This window comes from Artibeus jamaicensis, unplaced genomic scaffold, assembly GCF_021234435.1.
Source record: "Artibeus jamaicensis isolate MK-2021 breed Jamaican fruit bat unplaced genomic scaffold, CSHL_Jam_final contig_3176, whole genome shotgun sequence".
Classification (NCBI taxonomy): Eukaryota; Metazoa; Chordata; class Mammalia; order Chiroptera; family Phyllostomidae; genus Artibeus; species Artibeus jamaicensis.
In genome coordinates this window covers 7,674,348-7,694,767 of record NW_026521740.1, presented here as the reverse complement: position 1 = coordinate 7,694,767, position 20,420 = coordinate 7,674,348, and the positions used below count along the sequence as shown (strand labels likewise).

Below are 20,420 nucleotides of genomic sequence, written 5' to 3'. Positions count from 1 at the left end.
GCTTGGCTTATACTAAAATTCAAAACCTCCAAGGCTTATAAACTTACTTAATGTGTATAGATGTATAAATGTGCATACATTATTCTAACAGTAGCATTATACGCTATAATTTATCTGCATTTGGGAACTAGAAGTGAATTATGATTTAAAAATTTTTGTAGCAATAGTTTGCATTTGCCACAGGAAAATTAAATATTTTTATCTTACTCTTCCTTCAATTCTTTGGGAATTTTATTTATTTATTTATTTGTTTATTTATTTATGTATTTATAGAAAGAGGGGAAGGGAGGGAGAAAGATGGGTAGAGAAACATTCGTGTGTGGTTGCCTCTTGGGCACCCCTCACCAGGGACCTGGCCTGCAACCCAGGAATGTGCCCTGACTGGGATTCAAACCAGTGACCCTTTGGTTCATAGCCTGTGCTAATCTACTGAGCTACACCAGCCAGGGCTGGGAATTTAGAATTGTAGGTCTACATAGGACTTAGAGTGGAATTAGATCTGTAATTAGGGGGCTGGTGAACTTTATTTTTTAATTGTTATGGAAGAAATTTGAAAAAATAGTTCTCAGAATTTAACTGTGCCTTTTAATAACTGTCTTATTTTTTGTTCACTTTTGAAGAGTAAGAGTGAATCCTTTTTCATAAAGTCACTTTTTGCAAACTTTCAGTTGTGAAGTTATTCGAGACTGGAAGACAGGAGAATCCCTCTGTTATGCTTTTATTGAATTTGAAAAGGTAGGTCATGATATAGATCTATTAAGTTTGATATTCTTCTTCTTCTTATATGGTTTTAAAATATGACAAGTCACAGAACTTTTTCTAGTGTCTCAGATTAGAAAATTACTGTGCCCTTTCTTTAGGTACCAAAGAAAAATAACTTTATTATGTTCAAGCAGGGGATAAATTTAGCATCTTTTGATGTTAATATATGTACCTTTACATTAGGTTCAGGTACAGTCTGCATTCATTTATCTTTAAAGCTTTATAAAGTTTTAGGCAAAGTCCTTCCCATTTTGTAAATGTTTTTTAGTGCTATGTGGATAAATATATATGATTGAGTAAAGAAAGAGAACTGGACTGGGTATTAAGTTCTAGCTGTTAATCCAAGCTTTGTCACTGAACAGCTTGTATGTGGCATTTGGCAGTTTAGAGCTCTTCGTTCCAGGTGTTAACTTCCTTATAAACGAAACTTGAGTGTTGGATTAGATGGTCCCTTCTGGGTCTAAAGTAATAATGATAGGTTATGCTACTCAAGTAACTGTCTAGGCATTATGCTACTTGGCATGCATTTCCTCTTTACTCTATGAGGTAGGTACCATCCTCCTTCTCCAAGTAAGTTAACTGAGATGCATAGTGGTGGTTTATTTAAAATCATGCACTTTGTGAATGCCGTAGCTGGGATCTGAACTTCATATATATCTGACTCTACTCACATTGCTTTTTACCACTGTGCTAGTTTATGCAGCTTTGGACAGATGTGTGTCCAATTGCAGCTCAGTCTAAGTTATAGTGATTCTAAAGCATTCATTGAATGCCTCTTACATTTCAGTGTGATAAGTCCTAGGACTACAAGAGGAATAAAGGAGGGTTGGGAAGACAGACACCTACCAGATTTGACCTTGATACTGTCAGGGGTCCAGAAACGGTGTCTGCAGGGTGCCCCTGTGCTAGCAGGAAGGAGATCTCCGCCTTTGGTTTGCTAGGGTACCGCTTGTAGGCCTGCCAGTGTCATCTGTTGTTGACACTGTGGGATACGTTATTTATTTGCTCACAAATACAATTTCATGCCTTTTATAGCACATAGACTGCCTATATTTCTCAGTCTTCTGCATGAATATTCGTTTCCCATGAATATGCAGCTCAGTTCAACTTTAAAGAATCTACGAGTTCTTTTTCATGATTTACTGTTTCAGTTTTTGAGGTGGATCTTTTGTGATCTTTATTATTTCTTGAAAATCAGGCTAAGCTACATCATTCTGCTTTGTAAATCTCACGGCCAGTAGCCTCTTTGTAAGTGCTCATCATTTAGTCTGTATTTTTTCCATGTGTGACAAGTTCTGTATGTTTTGGATAATCTGAACCAAAAGTTTTTAAACTGAAGAGTCAACTACATACAGAAAATGTGTAGCTTGTGAGTAAATGGCTCGGCGAGTCACCAGAGTCAGTAGTACGTCCATGTGAACCATCACCTGGGCCCACGGGTAAAACGTTAGTAGAAAACCGGGATCGTGACCCCAGAAGCCCTTCTGCATGTCCTGCAGATAACTTCCCCGTCACTGCTGCTTCCGTCCTCATAGACTGGTTTTGTCTAGTTTTAAACTTGATACAAGTGGAAACGTGTACATTTTTGTTTCTAGCTTCACTTGCTCAGTGTTTTATGTGTAAGAGTTATACATGTTATTGCATGAAGCTCTTGTTAACTTTTCCTTTGTTAATTTTTATCAGCATGTCATATTTCACTGTGATAATGCTATGTGTGTGTGTGTGCACACATGAATTACATAGAACTTCTCTGGGCCCGCATCCCGTAATCAATTACAAAAATACTCCTTCCCTGAAACAAAGGAATAGTCATACACAGTGGGATAACTAAAGGCCATGGCCTCCCATTAGGTTAGGTTTTGCTGCCAGATGTATTTAATATCAGATTCATAAAAACATCTCTCAGTGTGAGTATGGGTGTTGACTAAAAGGGATTGTGACTTGTATAAGACAGTTGATAAGCATACATATGTATGTCCACAGCAGTCTGACAGCCTCAGTTCAAATCTTGGCCTCACCCTTGCCAACTGTGTGACCTTTGGCATTTCCGTACCTTTCTGAACTTCTCTTTTCTCTTTGAGAAAATGCAAGACAATAATAGATACCTCATATAGTTGTTTTCAGAGTTAACTGAAGTAATAGATAAAAAGTATTTAACAGCATTTGGTGCGTAATAAGCATTCAAATCTTTGTTGTAGTAACAGTAGACTGTTTGTATTCTCGGTATTGGTCCTAGCTACAGAAATCTTTTTCATAAAGATTTATGCTTAAGTTTTTGTAACTATTGCCAGGAAGAAGATTGTGAGAAAGCATTCTTCAAAATGGACAATGTACTTATAGATGACAGAAGAATACATGTGGATTTTAGCCAGTCTGTTGCAAAGGTTAAATGGAAAGGAAAAGGTATGTTGGTTTATTTTTTTTGTTTCAGTTTTATGTTTCCATGTTTGTGTGTGTGTGTATCTCCTTTGATTTAGTGTTGTTAATTAGGAGAAATGCTCTGTGATATAACTCTTACCATTTATGGTTTAATCCTCACCCAAGGGTATTTTTTCATTGCCTTAGGGAGGGAGGGAGGGAGGGAGGGAGGGAGGGAGGGAGGGAGGGAGGGAGGGAGGGAGGGAGGGGAAGAGAGAGAGAAACGTTGATGAGTTGCCCTCTCATGCACGCCCCAAATAGGGATTGAACCCACAACCTTTTGGTCTATAGGACAATACACCAGCCAACTGAGCCACACTGGCCAGGGCTATATATATATATATGAAGTTCCATATATATCTATGTCTGTATCTATTTATGTCGAATAAATTTGGCATGTCATACTTAAGGTTGAGTGTCGGGCATGCTGAAATAATATGGGGTTTTGATTTTTGATGCAATGTTTTTAATGATTTCATATTGATGAGTGGATAAAAAAGTTGTGGTACAAATAGAAGGCTTCACTTGGGCAGTTATTTACCATGTAATGCTAAATTTTACTGGGAATTCTAGGATTACATTCTTTTCTATAACAGTTTTCTTTGATTTTAATGATGTTGTACTCGGGAGGGACGTGCTGAATCGCTTGGTAGTTGTGTTACTTTGCGGAAGTTCGAGAACAGCGGAATTATTGACGGCTGGACTAGGCCAGGCCGGGGCAGTGGGAGCCTTGCCCTCCGTGGTAGGAGAGTGTCTTGGACTGAGGTGCCCTGTACTCGTATTCCTCCCACAAAGCCTTCCTACTGCTGGCGTACGTGACTAGATTTCCCAGGCACTCCTGTCTGTGTTGAGTGACTCGTGGAAACTAAGTTGAGGCACGAAGAGTGTTTTTTACATGTGATAAATGCAGCTGTGTGGATGAGAGAATGAAGTAAGTGCATTCAGGAACCCTGGGCTCACAGGTGTGTCCTGGTCCACGGGTACTGCCACACTGGTCTTCTCTGTGCCTCTCCCGGAGAGTTCATTGAAGTTGGCCCCTGGGGACATGTGTGAAACAGGTATATTGCAGGGCTTCGTTACAGGAAATTGGAGGTGTAGCATTGTGAAGTCATTTATCCAGCGTCAACAAACTGATGAGTTAAACAGGCCCTAAATCTAGTTTTTTCTCTCTCAATTCTATCTCTTCTTAACCTGTCCACCCACTGAAGAAATGATACCGCCTTCCTAAGTAGTTCAATGTAGTTTATTGACTTCTAAGTGAATTTCTTCGTGTGTTTTCTAAAGTAAAATTATCACCTAGGAGACAGGTGCTTCACTTTCACATATGCCATCTAAACTTTAGTTTGTTGTTAATCTCAGTTAATTTTGAGTGATTTTGTATGTTATGGATTCACATTTAATAAATGTGCGCTGTGTACCGTTCACAGTGCCAAGTAACTCCCATGCAGTCGTGTTTACTGAGCCCGGCGGCTCTGTGCAGGGTTGGAGTTGCTTTCAGTGTGGCAGTGAGGACAGTGAGTTGTAAAGGGTCAAAGTGCCTCCTCTGGGACCTGTCTCTGCAGTCAGGATAGGAATGGGGAATGCCTCGTTTTTTTGTCCATCGCTCTTTCCATTTCGCCACAGCCGCCGCCTCCACAGTGAAACTCCTGACACGCACAGCTGTCCTCGGTGATGGAGCGTTTGTTAGAGCTCCCACTATGGTGGGAAACCGGGAAGGGAAACATCCTCTGCTAGCCATTTCTGTTTCAGGAGCAATCCTGTCTTTGAGTCCCACCCCGCCCGCCCCTTTAGTTTCTATTTTCTCCTTTGTTTAAAGATCCTGACAACAGTCAAGATGCACGTAGGGTTGACAGCCAGAACCCCTCCCCGTGTACCTCCGATTCTTGTACGCTCAGTCTTGGACCTTCCACTGGAAGCGTTGCCTCGAGGTAGTTGAGGGGACAGGAGAGGCTGGGCAGGCGCAGGTCTGGGTGGCGGGCAGGTGCTGACCCTCCTCTGGTGCGAGGCTGGGCTGGAGAACAGAAGGGCTGCGTGGAGCTCCTGCTGCCGCTGCTCAGGAGTTAACAGTAGATCCTGTTCCTCTGGAGGGATTATTGTTTATTTTATTAGGGACACTCAAGAGGAATAAAAACAGCCTTAAGCAAGAATTTCAAGGCAAAGACCAGCTGTCTTCGGTGCTCTCACCAGCCCTCCCACCTCACCTCTCAGTGAGCTTCTGCACACACCCTGCCGTCCCTGCTTGCTGGCTGCTCTGTTCAAGATTTGGGGCAGGGTCTCTTCTGACAGGTCATGGGTCCTTAAAGTCTCACTTCTTCCAAACTTGTAAGCCTCTCAGATCTCAGACTTAAGTCCCAAACCCTTAGCTCCTTTGGACCTAATGTTCTCATGGACACAATGGCCCTACTTAAGTGCCGCACTGTTTTCCAGTGAAGGTCTGCACTGTCCTGGAGATTTGGAAGCATGGTGGTGTAATACGCACGCATTTCATTAGGTGGCAGCACATGCCCACCAGGTAAAGTAGTGTGGAGACCGAATTCCCGTAATTCTTTGGTTCTCAGACTTTTTTCTATCCCCTCATATATATGCCACTTCTAAAATAGCGCTTATATATTATACCTTTCATTAAGTAATTTTTGTTCTTGATTAAGGTGATTTTTCTTACTAAGTTTTTTTTTTCTCTAAACAGGTGGAAAATATACCAAGAGTGATTTCAAGGAGTATGAAAAGGAACAAGATAAACCATCCAACTTGGTCCTGAAAGATAAAGTGAAGCCCAAGCAGGAGTATCCTTCCCGAACAGTTAGTCAGTATATAGTCAACATCTGCTCTGTGTTATAAAAAGTCACCAAGGCTATCGAAAAAGTTCCTGAATCCAGGTGGTGTGTGAAGGACTCACTTGGTTTTCAGTATGTTCTCTATTGTATGGAGAAAGTTAGGGTTGAAATGAACCTTTAGCCTACTTCTTTTCTCTCCCTACTCTTAGGCTAAAGTTAACACTTATTGTCAGAAGATTTTTCAGGTAAGATTTAGATTTTCTCTATATAGTTATAATGTTTTAAATTCCTCATGGTCAGACATTTCTTTATTATAGCTAAGTTAAATCCTTTATGCTAGACTTTCTTCATATGTTTAACTTTGGAGAGATGAACATGTAGACATAAACATTCTGTTCTTTTACATAATTCGGTTGCTTCTTTCTGCTCAGTACATTGTCAGTCTAGCAATAGATACTCGTTGGGCTCCATGTGTACAAGAGCTGGCTTCTGTGGGGTGAAAGAGATCCACCGACTTGACCATCTTGTCTAGGTTCTTCCAAGTAGTAAGTTGAGACGAGTATGAAGCAAGGAAACATACTGTTCATATTACGTAATTTTGATTTTTGCATTGATATTCTCATTATAAACCTATCGCTGCACACACTGCAAAGCTTATTTCTTTGTGATTCTTTCTGTAAGTGGTTTCTTTGTTCTCCAGTTTCTGTTGGCGCTTTCAGGACTCTCTGTCCCTGCGCTGCAGAGGTGTTTCTCTTCCACGTAGTCGGAAAGATGAATACCCGGTTGACCTGTGACATACGCATTTTTAAAAAAATTTTATTTATTTATCTTTAGAGGGGAAGGGAAGGAGAGAGGGAGAGAAACATCAATGTATGGTTGCCTTTCATGCGTCCCCTGCTGGGAACTGGCCTGCAGGGAACCAGCCTGCAACCCAGGCATGTGCCCTGACTGGGAATCGAACCACAATCGAGTGGTTTGCAGGCCCGCGCTCAATCCACTGAGCTACACCAGCCAGGGCTGTGACATACTCATTTCAAAAAATGCGTTGGTCGGCTACAACACGTAAGGCACTGTGAGATGTTAGAGTGTGCGGAGTCTGCAGGCGCTCACACAGGCAGTGGGAGGAGAGGCTTTCACCTGCCCGCAGACCGGACAAGAGCTAAGAGTTAGTCTGAAAAGATGAACATTACGGGGGATATGGTTGAAATCTTAAAATCGTAAAAGGTACGGATCGAATACACATGAGATTTAGTTATCAAATCTTTAAAATTAAATTTAGGATAATTAGTAGTGACTGCAATGGAAGAAGGGGGGTGAGGGGACCAATAAAAGGAGATGCAGGTGTAGAATATAAAGTGGAAGGGGTGTCTTTTCCCCCACAGAAGTAGTTCAGGCTGAGAAAAAAGACTACATAGTATCAGTGTTTTAAATTCAAGGTGATCAATGACTAAGAGTGAAGAAAGGAAACTAGGCATGATTGAGAATAAATCTCCAGCCCAGTACCGTCCAGTAGGGCTTTCTGCAGTGATAGAAATCTCCCTCCACTGTCTTGTAGAGCTGCCGACCATGTGATTGGGCACATGATGGACTGAGGAACGACATTCAGAATTGTTTAATTTCATTTTAACAATCACATGTAGCTAATACTGAACAATGCCTGCTTTAGTGTTTTGAAGTTGATGCAGAAGAGACATGTTTTGGTGTAAACCACTGTAATTATTTTCAATCAGAATATTGAACAAGAAAAAGGAAATCCATGAGTCTGACCCTGTGGGATGGTCTTTATGTTCTGAATAATTCATAAGTTTCATTTTAGTGAGGCATTTATAATCTTGGGAACAATAATAGAGGGGGGATAAAACATGTTTGTAATATGTAAGATAAATATATTTCTCACATCATACTATATATTGCTTCTTTGTTACTATGGCGAGGAAAGGGGATTCAGAGAATAACCTAATATGCAGATAAGTTGTCTTAAGTCAGTTAAAAAGGCACACTTTATTCATCTTGAGAGAAAATAAAATTTCTATAAATATAGACTGTTGGTAGGAAGATTAAAAAATAGAAGTAGAAGCAAGTTTAACTTGGCTGCACTAGACCTCAGGGAAGAAATTGGGAAAAGAAGTCAAAGAGATCACAAATTAGTGTTTAATTCAAATGGTTTTGTAGAGATTTAACATCTTCTGGAGGTGTTGATCGTAGTGGTGAGTGGAAGACCGGGTAAGTGAGGAAGAAGACATACAACAAGTGTCCTGGTGGCATAACATCATCAACAAATACTTACTTGGTGTCGATTACATATTAAGATTAGCAGTGAACCATAGCCCCTGCTTACTTATACTTTTTCTTTTAAGTCCTCGCCTGAGGATATTATGTTTACTAGTTTTAGAGAAAGAGGGAGAGAAACACTGATCAGTCGACTCCTGTATGTGCCCTGATCGTGGATGGAGCCCACAACGTTTTGGTGTATGGCATGATGCTCCAGCCAACTGAGCCACCCGGTCAAGGCACACCTTATGTTTTGCAGTTGCAGTTGTGGGGGCTGGAGAACAGACATTAAGTAAATGCCATGAGTTAAGTAAATCTATAGGGTATTGCAAAGAAGTACGTTTGTGGGATATGGGATTTTTAATAGAGGCAAAGGTCAGAGAAGACCCTCAATAACACTAAAAGGAGTGACATTAAAGCTGCAACTTGGATATGGGGGAGAGGAGGGCTGAGGTGGGGTGCTGTTTAACTGTGCTCTGTCATTTAAGAAACACAGTTTATGTCTTTTTAAATATATTTTATTGATTATGCCATTACAGTTGTTCTATTCCCCCCTTCATTCCCCTTCACCCTGCACACCCCTCTCCCCACCATCCCCCCTTTAGTTTATGACCACCTGCCTCAAGTTCTTTAGATTCTATATTTCCCCTACTATTCTTGCCCTCTCCCCTATCTATTTTCTACCTACTGTCTATACTACTTATTTTCTGTACCTTCTCCCTCCTTCTCCCACTCCCCTGTTGCTAACCCTCCATGTGATATTCATTTCTATGGTTCTGCTCCTGATCTAGCTGTCCTCTTAGTTTGCTTTTGTTTTAGATGTGGTTGTTAATAACTGTGAGCTGGCTGTCCTTTCATTGTTCATCTTTTTTATCTTCTTTTTCTTAGATAAGTCCCTTTAACATTTCATATAATAAGGGCTTGGTGATGATGAACTCCTTGAATTTGATCTTGCCTGAGAAGCACTTTATCTGCCCTTCCATTCTAATTGAAAGCTTTGCTGGATAGAGCAATCTTGGTTGTAGGTCTTTGGATTTCATGACTTGGGATACTTCTTTCCAGCCCCTTCTTGCCTGTAAGGTCTCTTTTGAGAAATGAGCTGACAGTCTGATGGGAACTCCTTTGTAGGTGACTGTCCCCTTAGCTCTTGCTGCTTTTTAAATCTTGGCTAATGTAATGATGATGTGCCTTGGTGTGTTCCTCCTTGGGCCCAACTTGTTTGGGACTCTCCGAGCTTCCTGGATTTCCTGGAAGTCAATTTCCTTTGCCAGATTGGGGAAGTTCTCCTTTATTATTTGTTCAAATAAGTTTTCCACTTGTTGCTGTTCCTCTTCCCCTTCTGGTTCCCCTATAATTCAGATGTTGGAGCATTTAAAGATGTCCTGGAGGTTCCTAAGCCTCTCCTCATTTTTTTGAATTCTTGTTTCTTCATCCTTTTCTGTTTGGTCATTTTTTTCTTCCTTCTGGTCCACTCCCTTGATTTGAATCCCAGTTTCCTTTCCATCACTGTTGGTTTCCTGTGCATTTCCCTTCATTTCACTCAGGTTAGCCTTCATATGTTCCTCTAATTTGTGACTAAAATCAACCAGTTCTGTGAGTATCCTGGTCACCCGTGTTTTGAACTGTGCATCTGAAAGTTTGGCTAGTTCTTGGTCACTTAGAGTTATGGGCTCTGGGGCTTTGAGTTCTTCTTGAGCCATGTTTTGGTCTGTTTGCGCCTGTTATGTATGAGGGGCGGAGCCTTAGGTGTTCACCTGGGTGGAGCCACCCAGGTAGCTTGGTTGTGATGCTGTATGTGGGGCGTGGGGTTCAAGAGGGGCAATGGCAGTCCCCTCTGCTGCCTCCCGCTGCTGGGGCCAGTATGGTCTGTCTCACTGCTCGCTCCTTTGCTGGTTTATCTATCTGCACACGAATGTGTGACCGTGGTCAGCCCTCAGTGAGTCTACGGCCTTGTGCTGTCACTGGGTCTGCCCCTTGCTACCCACACCTGGGATCCACCCACGGCTGCCTCCTCCCCTGGGTCGGGCTATCTTTCCTGTCCGACCCTGCTCTGCTGCTGGCTCCACCCCTCTTACCAGTCTGGCTGAAGGGTTCAGTGTTGTTGGACTTCTGTATAGTTCAATTTTCTGTGTTTTGGCTGCATTTTTTGTTACTAAAACTTTGTTGTCTTTAAACTTGGTTGTGTGAGGAGGTACAGTGTTTCCACCCACGCCTCCATCTTGGCGGAAGTCCACTACAGTTTATGTCTTCATCCAGCACAACCCAAATATAATCATTCACATGCACCCATATTCTTCTTCAATGCCATGCAGTCTATTTCCTAGTCTATGTTATTAGAAAAATGCTGGCTGCAACCCACTAAATGGAGTTTGCACTCCATTGAAGGATTGTTACCAGCATGTTGAGGTACACCTCTCTCTCTCTCTCTTTTTTTTAAAGATTTTTATTTATCAATTTTTTAAAAGATTTAATTTATTTTTAGAGGGAGGGGAAGGGAGGAAGAAAGAGGGAGAAAAACATCAATTTGTGGTTGCCTCTCATGCGCCTCTTATTGGTGACCTGGCCTGCAAACCAGGCATGTGCCCTAGACTAGGACCAAACCAGCGACCCTCTGATTTACAGGCCAGTGCTCAGTCCACTGAGCTGCACCAGGCAGGGCACGGAACACCTCTCTTAAAGCCATTTGCACAGAGAGAGAAGCATGTGAAATGCATCACACTAAGGTGAAATCACAGGCAAGAACTAGTGAATTTGTATCTGAGAAAGCAGATCCAGGAGCTACTCTGCCAACAGTGTGACGCAGGGTGACATAGTGTAAAGGAGAAAAGAAGTCCGAGATGATACAGTAATAATAGGGTAGTACAGGCTGACAAGCCGTCTTCAGCCATCTTTTGAACAGCAAAGAGGTGCAGTGTTTTTCCCGCGGTTGGTCTTAGCAGAGGTGTGTCCTCCCTGAGGACAGCGTACGCCGTGGAGGTGTGACACCAGACGTGCAACTGTCTCCGAGGGAAGTGTGTCTGCGAGTCTCTGCCCCCTCTCCACTGAAAGAACCCTGCGTGTTGGGCTTCCTCATAAGCTTTCCTTTGAAAACCGCTATTCTAGCCTTCCCCAAAATCTGTTTTAGAGATTGAGATTATTGTCAGCAGAGGTTAGTGTAGTTTTACATTTCCCCTTACTGGAAGACATGGTTTAGTTTTGTTTATATTAGAGAAGATATTTGTCTCTGAATTAAAACATTGTCACAATTTTTACAACTTTTATGCAAGATTTAAAAAATTCACTCATCATCCTACTATCTAGAAAACTGGTATTTATTTCTCCTCGTTCCTGGCAAGCCTTAATCTTTTATAAAGTTTTGTGAGGTTATAATCACCATATGATATGTATGGTTTTTGCTTTAAGGTTTTTTCACTTTTAATTTTTTATAAACACCGTCCCAGGTTTTTTCATAGCATTCATTCCTCATTGTTAATAACTTCTTTTATAAAGTAATTATCATGTTGAAGTACTAAAATATAATTAAGTATATATTTATTACTAGGCTTTTTGTTGTTCCCAGTTAAATATAAAAAATAATCCAATCCCAAAGAACCTGTGCATCCCAACATTCATAGCAGCACAATTTACAATAGCCAAGTGCTGGAAGCAACCTAAGTGCCCATCAATAAATGAATGGATCAAAAAACTGTGGTAGCTCTGACTGGTGTGGCTCAGTGGACTGAGTGTTGGCTTGTGACCCAAGGGGTCACTGGTTCGATTCCTGGGCAGGGCACATGCCTGGGTTGTGGGCCGGGTTCCCTGGTGTAGGGCCTGTGAGAGGCAGTCACACATTGATGTTTCTCTCCCTCTCTTTCTCCCTCCCTTCCCCTCTGTCTAAAAATAAATAAATAAAATATTTTAGAAAAACTGTGGTACATTTCACAATGGAATATTACGTAACAGAAAGAAAGAATGAGCTCCTACCCTTTGCAACAGCATGGATGGAACTGGAGAGCATTATGCTGAGTGAAATAAGCCAGGCGGTGAGGAACAAACACCATATAATCTCACCTTTAAGTGGAACCTAATCAACAAAACAAATGAGCAAGCAAAATATAACCAGGCACGTTGAAATTAAAAACAATCTGACAGTAACCAGAGGGGACATGGGAGGGGGTAATGGGGGGAAAGGTTTTCAGGAACAACTATGAAGGACACATGGACAAAACCCAAGGGGGTGTGGAAGCAGGGGGGAAGTGGTCGGGGGTAAATGCAGACAACTGTATTTAAACAGTAAAATAAATTTTAAAATAATCCATTATGTAAGCCTTCATTCAACTTGATTATTAAATAAATTCTTGCTTGAATCTAAGCATGACAACCATGGATACACATTGCTAAGTTTCCTTCTATAGGGTTGAACTAATTTACTCTTCAGAAGAAGAGTCACATGAATGTACTTTTTATATAGCTTTTCTGGCATTGGAGTTTGTATTATCTTAATTTTTTTGTTGTTAAACATGTCATTATTGACAAATGTTTTCGTATTTTTTTTAGCTTCTTGTATTTCATTTGTGGATACATAGTTTTTTCCCCCCACCATATTTTTGTCCACTTACCAGTTCTTAGCTGCCTGAGTACAGGCAAGGTTCTTTCCATGTTTTTCTGACTGTGTAATGGAAATGTATGAGTCTGTTTTGTTTTAGAAATAAACTATGCTTGTAAGATGCTCTTCCTTTAATAAATTACCTTTAACGTCTTGGTCTCCTTTGCTCACCAGACTCTTAGGTTTTTGATGTGTTCCTGGTGTCAGTTCTCATCTTTGCCTTAACTAGCTGTTGCAGTGCAAAATACGACCTCATCCTGGATGAGCAGGCGGAAGACTCAAAGTCAAGTCACTCCCACACCAGTAAAAAACACAAGAAGAAAACTCGCCACTGCTCTGATGAAAAAGAAGATGAGGACTACCTGCCAATCAAAAATACTAATCAGGTACTTCCAGTGTCTAGACTCAGCTGTGGAGAAATAAATGTTTTATCCCTTTGTGAATTACATTTTTGTGATGGTCATGTTCTATGTCTAAAGTGTAGAATGGTTTCAGTAGGGAAATGAACTTCAGTTTTCAAGAATATACATCACAGATTATGAAAGATTGCTTTTGAATTAACTTGGTATATAACTCCACATCGTGAAGCAAGCAGTTTCCATACCCCCTGTGGGACACTCATTTGTTCCTGTTGAAGGCAAGCGTGGTTACACCAGAACAGTTCTCACTTACCGTTTTATCACCAGTGTTACGTACAGCACTTAACAGCTCGGGAGGGCTTAGGACCTGTGAGACACTTACTGTTTCCTTTTATATTGTGTATATGAAATAAAAACAGCACTCATAATTAACTTGATAATCCCAAAAGCTTTTTTTAAATATATATTTTATTGATTATGCCATTACAGTTGTTCTATTTCCTCCCTTCATTCCCCTCCACCCTGCACACCCCTCCCCCTGCCATCCCCCCTTTAGTTTATGACCACCTGTCTTAAGTTCTTTAGATTCTATTCCATACTATTCTTGCCCTCCCCCTATCTATTTTCTACCAACCATCTATGCTATTATTTTCTGTACCTTCTCCCCCCTTCTCCTCCCACTCCCCTGTTGCTAACCCTCCATGTGATATTCATTTCTATGGTTCTGCTCCTGATCTAGCTGTCTTCTTAGTTTGCTTTTGTTTTAGGTGTGGTTGTTAATAACTGTGAGTTGGCTGTCCTTTCACTGTTCATCTTTTTTATCTTCTTTTTCTTAGATAAGTCCCTTTAACATTTCATATAATAAGGGCTTGGTGATGATGAACTCCTTGAACTTGATCTTGCCTGAGAAGCACTTTATCTGCCCTTCCATTCTAAATGAAAACTTTGCTGGATAGAGCAATCTTGGTTGTAGGTCTTTGGATTTCATGACTTGGAATACTTCTTTCCAGCCCCTTCTTGCCTGTAAGGTCTCTTTTGAGAAATCTGCTGACAGTCTGATGGGAACTCCTTTGTAGGTGACTGTCCCCTTATCTCTTACTGCTTCCAGGATCCTCTCCTTCATTTTAATCTTGGCTAATGTAATGATGATGTGCCTTATTGTGTTCCTTCTTGGGTCCAACTTGTTTGGGACTCTCTGAGCTTCCTGGATTTCCTGGAAGTCAATTTCCTTTGCCAGATTGGGGAAGTTCTCCTTTATTATTTGTTCAAATAAGGTTTCCACTTGTTGCTGTTCCTCTTCCCCTTCTGGTACCCCTATAATTCGGATGTTGGAGCGTTTAAAGATGTCCTGGAGGTTCCTAAGCCTCTCCTCATTTTTTTGAATTCTTGTTTCTTCATCCTTTTCTGTTTGGTCATTTTTTTCTTCCTTCTGGTCCACTCCCTTGATTTGAGTCCCAGTTTCCTTTCCATCACTGTTGGTTTCCTGTGCATTTCCCTTCATTTCACTCAGTTTAGCCTTCATATGTTCCTCTAATTTGTGACTAAAATCAGCCAGTTCAGTGAGCATCCTGATCACCAGTGTTTTGAACTGTGCGTCTGAAAGTTTGGGTATTTCTTGGTTGCTTAGAGTTAATGGGCTCTGGGGCTTTGAGTTCTTCTTGAGCCATAATATTTTGCTCTGTTCACACGCATTAAGTATGAGGAGTGGAGTGGAGCCTTAGGTGTTCACCAGGGTAGGGCCACCCAGGTCACTGGGTTGTGATGCTGTATGTGGGGGCGGGGTCAGAGAGGGGCAATGGCGGTCCCCTCTGCTGCTTCCTGCTGCTGGGGCCTGCGAGGTCTGTCTCACTGCTCGCTCCTTCGCTGGTTTATCTGCGCGTGAATGTGTGACCGTGGTCAGCCTGCCGCCTTGTGCCCTCAGTGGGTCCGCCCACTGCTACTCCACACCTGAGATCTGCCCTCGGCTGCCTGTGTGCCTGGTCGCGTGCCCGGGACAGTCCGGTGGATCTTTCCTACCTGACCCCACTCTGTTGCTGGCTCTGCCCCTGTTACTGGTCTGGCTGAAAGGTTCATTGTTGTCAGACTTCTGTATAGGTCAATTTTCTGTGGTTTGGCCGCATTTTTGTTGCTAAAACTTTGTTGTTTTTAAACTTGGTTGTGGGAGAAGGCACAGTGTTTCCACCTACACCTCCATCTTAGCAGAAGTCCCCCCTCCTCCCCCCCGCAAAGAAATATGTAAATAATGATTTTGATTGCCTGGCCAGTGTGGCTCTTTTGGAGCATCTGCTGTAGACCAAAGGATCACAGGTTTGATTTCTGGTTAGAGCACATACCCAGGTTGCAGGTTCAATCCCTATTCAGGGCACATATGAGAAGGCAACCATTCGATATTTCTCTCTAACATAGATGTTTCTTTCTCTCCTCTCTTTCTCTTCCCCTTCCTCTATAACAGAAATTTTTTAAAAAGGACCTTGGGTGAACATTAAAAAAAATAATGATTTTGATAAAAACATATTAGCCTCGTCTAAAAAAGAAAATTTTGTTTTGAAGAGTTAGAGAGGAGCTCTTATAAAGTAAACATTTTAAAAATAATCACTCAGACCAAAGAATCTAGCATCTATTTTATTTTCTTTTTCAACTGACTTGTCTGAAACCTCTTCCAGCTCTGTTATTTAAATGATGTCTTCTTTATAGGGTTCTTTTTTTTTTTTTTTTTAGTAAACTAATTAATGAAGTCTTTCTTGGTTGGTTTATTTAAGTGGTTTTTTTTCATGTATTTTACTGATTATGCTATTACAGTTGTCCCAGTGTTTTCCCCTTTGCCTACCTCCACCCAGTAATCCCTATTGCCTCCAGTAGTCCCCCTCTTAGTTCATGTCCATGGGTCGTACATATAAGTTCTTTGGCTAGTCCATTTCCTATACCATTCTTAATTTCCCCTGTCTCTTTTGTACCCACCAATTTGTACTTCTTAATCTCTGTACCTTCCCCCTCCAAGCTGATAACTCTCCGCAAGATCTCCATATCTGCTTCTGTTATGCTTGTTGGCTTAGGTTGTTTTTTTAGATTGATAGTTGTGAATTTGTTGCCATTTTGATGTTTATAGTTTTGATCTTACTTTCTTATATAGGTCCCTTTAATATTTCACATAATAACAGCTTGGTGTTGATGAACTCCTTTAGCTTTACCTTGTCTGGGAAGTACTTTATCTGCCCTTCAATTCTAGATGATATCTTTTCTTTGCTGGGTAGAGTCATCTAGGTTGGAGGTACTTGCTTTTTATCACTTTGAATACTTCTTGCCAGGAACTTCTAGCCTGCAAAGTATTTTTTGAGAAGTCAGCTGATAGTCTTATGGGAACTCCTTTGTAGGTAACTCTGCTTTGCTCTTGCTGCTTTTAAGATTCTCTCTATAGCTTTAACCTTTGACATTTTGATTATGATGTGTCTTGGTGTGGTTCTCTTTGGGTCCAACTTATTTGGGACTCTCTCAGCTTCCTAGAGTTGTATGTCTATTTCTTCCACCAAATTAGGGAAGTTCTCCATTATTTTTTTCAAATAAGCTTTAAATTTATTGCTCTTTTTCTTCTTCTGGCATCCCTCTGATTCAGGTGTTGGTATGTTTGGAGATGTCCCAGAGTCATCTTATTTTATTCTCATTTTTTTGAATTCTTTTTTCTTCTTGTTCTGATTGAATGCTTTATTTTCTCTCTTTTTGGTTCCCAGTAGATTTTTCTTCATTTCACTTAATGCAACCTTCATTTCCACCTGGGTCTTTTTTACGCTGTTGCAGTACCCAATGATTTCTTTAACCATCCTGATCACTAGTGTTTTGAACTCTGCATCTGATAGGTTGCTTATCTCCATTTCATTTAGTTCTTTTCCTGGAGTTTTGTTCTGTTCTTCTATTTGGGCCGTATTTCTTTGTCTCCTCCATTTGGCAGGCTCCCTGTGTTTGTTCCTGTGTGTTGGGTGGAGGTGCTTTGACTCCCTGTCTTCGTGTTGCGGCCCATTGTAGAAAAGGCACCTGTGTGGTTGAGTGTGCCTTCTTAACATCCTTGGTTCTCAGATTTCCACGCAGATCGGTTTTCTGACAAATCTGGGCAATATTTGTTTTGAAGTCTAGTTATAATTTTTGCTGAAGTTGTGTGCGGAGGCGAAGCATGTTTACCTACAGCTTCATCTTGACTGGAAGTCTGTATAGGGTTGTTAGGGGAATTTTGGGCGCATCAGTTATGGGTCCACATTTTGGGGGAGTTGAAGGAGGGAGGTAGAAAGGTAACCACACATAATCAAAACTTTTGGTATTAGAGTTTTGCTCTAAAGACCTGTTCTAATTTCGGCTGGACAGTTTCAGTTCCTTGTTTTTGGATTTGATCCTTCAGTGCAGCTGAAATAGTAGATACAAAGCAATGAGATTGACAAGAAAAATGATAATATCTTTTTCTCAATTATTTTTGCTTTTGAATGAACAAAATTTCTGGCATTAGTGGTAGTGTTCAAATTTGAGCTGTTACAACCACTGGACAACCACTGGCTAATGGTGGACTTGTCTAAATTTTGTTAATTGATAGTGATTTTATGATCTATTTCTAATTTTTTATTACTTTGACAGGATATCTACAGAGAAATGGGGTTTGGTCACTATGAAGAAGAAGAAAACTGTCGGGAAAAACAAAAGAGCGAAAAGAAAGACCGACCTCAAAACCGAAGTCGCAGCCGATCTCGAGAAAGGGATGGCCACTACAGTAATAGTCACAAATCCAAATACCAAACAGATCCCTATGAAAGAGAAAGGAGTAAAAAGAGAGACCGAAGCAGGAGTCCCAAGAAATCCAAAGATAAAGAAAAATCTAAGTACAGATGAAAATGAAGAATCAGATAGGAGTGGCTAAAATATTTACTCATCTAACTGAGAGTAATAGATGTTCAGAATTTGTGTCGAAGCAGTTAAAGACTGTGCTTGTTTTTTTCCACATTCTCATTATGTTTCTTTTTATATTAATATTGATTTATAGGGCACAGGAAGACAATAAAGAGTTGAACGTTTTCTTTGTATAATTTTTTGCACTAATGCTGTTGTTATACATAAATAGTAGTCTCCATTTTTCGAGCCTTTCACATCTTCCACCTTTTAAAATGAAGTATTTCATACTTACAAAAGCAAACACCATTATATAAGGTATAGAAAACAATATCTGTGTACCCATCAGCCAGCTTGGGAAATGAATATCCCCTGCATTTTAGAAGTCACTTATGTGCCCTCTCCTTCTCAGGTAGTAATTATCATGAATTTTGTGTTTGTTATTCTTTTGCTTGTTATAGTTTATACATACAGTCATATGTATCCCTAAACAAAATGGTAAGTTTTGTATGGTTTTGAACTTACATAAATGATACAATGTATGCTTACTTCTGTGACTTGCTTTATTCAACTTAGTATAGTACTTTTTGAGAGTCACTCATTTTTATTGCCATATAGTTTTACGAAGTCTGTCTGGAAAAAGTCCAGGCTTTGTTAATAATAACAAGAATGGTTTGTGCAGCATTGACATTGATGTAACCTGGCAGCCAAGGAGAGTGGACTGGAATGCGCATGTGTGAACAGTGATGACTTCACTGTACCAGTCAGTGGGAGTGGTAGATGCCATTGAGTGAGCGTGTGTACTGTGTGGCTGTTGCATTCAAAATGACTGAGTAGAGCAACAAATCTGCATCCAATTTTGTGTTAAGCTTGAACATTCCTCCACGGGAACTATTTGGATGATTCAGAAGGCCACAGCTATGGGCAACTAACTGGTGATTGGCAGCTTCATCACAACATCACACTCACTCATACATCATGTGTTTCACAGTTTTTTGATGAAACATCAAATCACCCAGCTGACTCAGCCCCCCTATAGACCAGATTTGGCGTCCTGTGACTTCTGGCTTTTCCCCAAACTGAAATCACCTTTGAAAGGGAAGAGATTTCAGACTGTCAGTGAGATTCAGGAAAATAGGGCAACTGATGGCAATCAGCAGAACTTTTTGAGGTCCCAAGATGCCTACTTTGAAGGGGACTGAGGCGTCACTGCCCTACGTACAATGTTTCTTGTATCTTCTTCAATCAGTGTCTCTTTTTTTCATATTGTATGGCTGGATACCCTCTGGACAGTCCTCGTGTGAACAGACCAGTTTATCTGTTCTGTGGATGGGCATTTGGGGTTGGTTGGTTGGTTGGTTGGTTTTGCTATTGCAAGCAATGCTGCTATGAACAATGTATATCTAGGAGCGATACTGCTTGGTCATGTAGTATGGATATCTTCATTTCATAAGATAACGCCAATCGTATTCTACAGTGGCTGTACCACTTTATACTCTACCAGCATTATGTTATCTTTGTTTCACATTACCTCTAACACTTCTTAATTTTAGACTTTTTAATTTTGCCAGTGTAGTGGATGTTAAGTGGTATTTATTGTGGTGTCGAGCCAGAAAACTGTTATCTTTGTTCTTCTAAATGTCATGTGTTCTTTTGCCCTGGGTGCTTTTAAGTTTTTGATTTTTAAGCAATTTGATTATGGTGTGCTTGTAATTTTTTTCATGTTTCTTCTGCTGGGGCTATTTACCTGTGGTTTTATGGTTTTTATCAAATTTGGAAAATTTTTGGTTATTCAATTATTTTTTGTCTCTTCTCTCCTTTACCTCTGGGACTCCAATTGTATGTTAGACCACATTATATTGTCTAGCAGTCTGAGTTTTTTTTTAAGTCTTTTTTTCTGTTTGTATGTCAAATTGGACAGTTTTCCATCGGCAAGTCATGAGGTTCGTTAGTCTTCTCTCCTGGAATATCTAATCTGTTAATCCCACTATATTTTTACTCTTTAGAAGTTTTGTTTTGGTCTTTTATGACTTCCATGTCTTTCCTTAACATGCTCATGCATTTTTCTGTTCTCTTTTTAACACCTGGAGTATATTTATAATGGCTGCCTAAAGGCTCTTGAGTGTCCATTCTGTCATCTGTGTCATTTCTGGTCTCCGTTGGTTGAATCCCCTTCCCCCGCCACCATTATTGGGTTATAATTTCCTTCTTTGCATGCCTGGTGATTTTTGAATTTTGTTGAATGCTGGATTTTTTTTATGTTTGTTTAAATAAGTTACTTGGGAGCAGTTTGATCCTTTCATAGCTTTCTTTTAAGCTTGATGAAGCAGGACTAGAACAGTCTTTAGGGTTAATTTGGCCCACTGTTTAGGGTACCCTTCTGAATAA

The 20,420-nt window shown here is 40.6% G+C and overlaps 1 protein-coding gene across 2 annotated transcripts in view; it reads left to right on the top strand.

Moving 5' to 3' along the window:
* The window catches only part of PPIL4 (peptidylprolyl isomerase like 4), a 29,241-nt gene extending 10,667 nt beyond the window's left edge, over window positions 1–18,574 (top strand). For both annotated transcript variants that reach the window (XM_037156847.2, XM_037156848.2), the window contains exons 9-13: window positions 669–735; window positions 3,054–3,165; window positions 5,867–5,963; window positions 13,049–13,196; window positions 17,784–18,574. In XM_037156847.2, the coding sequence (XP_037012742.2) occupies window positions 669–735; window positions 3,054–3,165; window positions 5,867–5,963; window positions 13,049–13,196; window positions 17,784–18,035 (676 nt within the window). In that variant the 3' untranslated portion in view covers window positions 18,036–18,574. The remainder of the gene's footprint in view (window positions 1–668; window positions 736–3,053; window positions 3,166–5,866; window positions 5,964–13,048; window positions 13,197–17,783) is intronic.
* The last annotated feature ends 1,846 nt before the right edge of the window (window positions 18,575–20,420 follow it).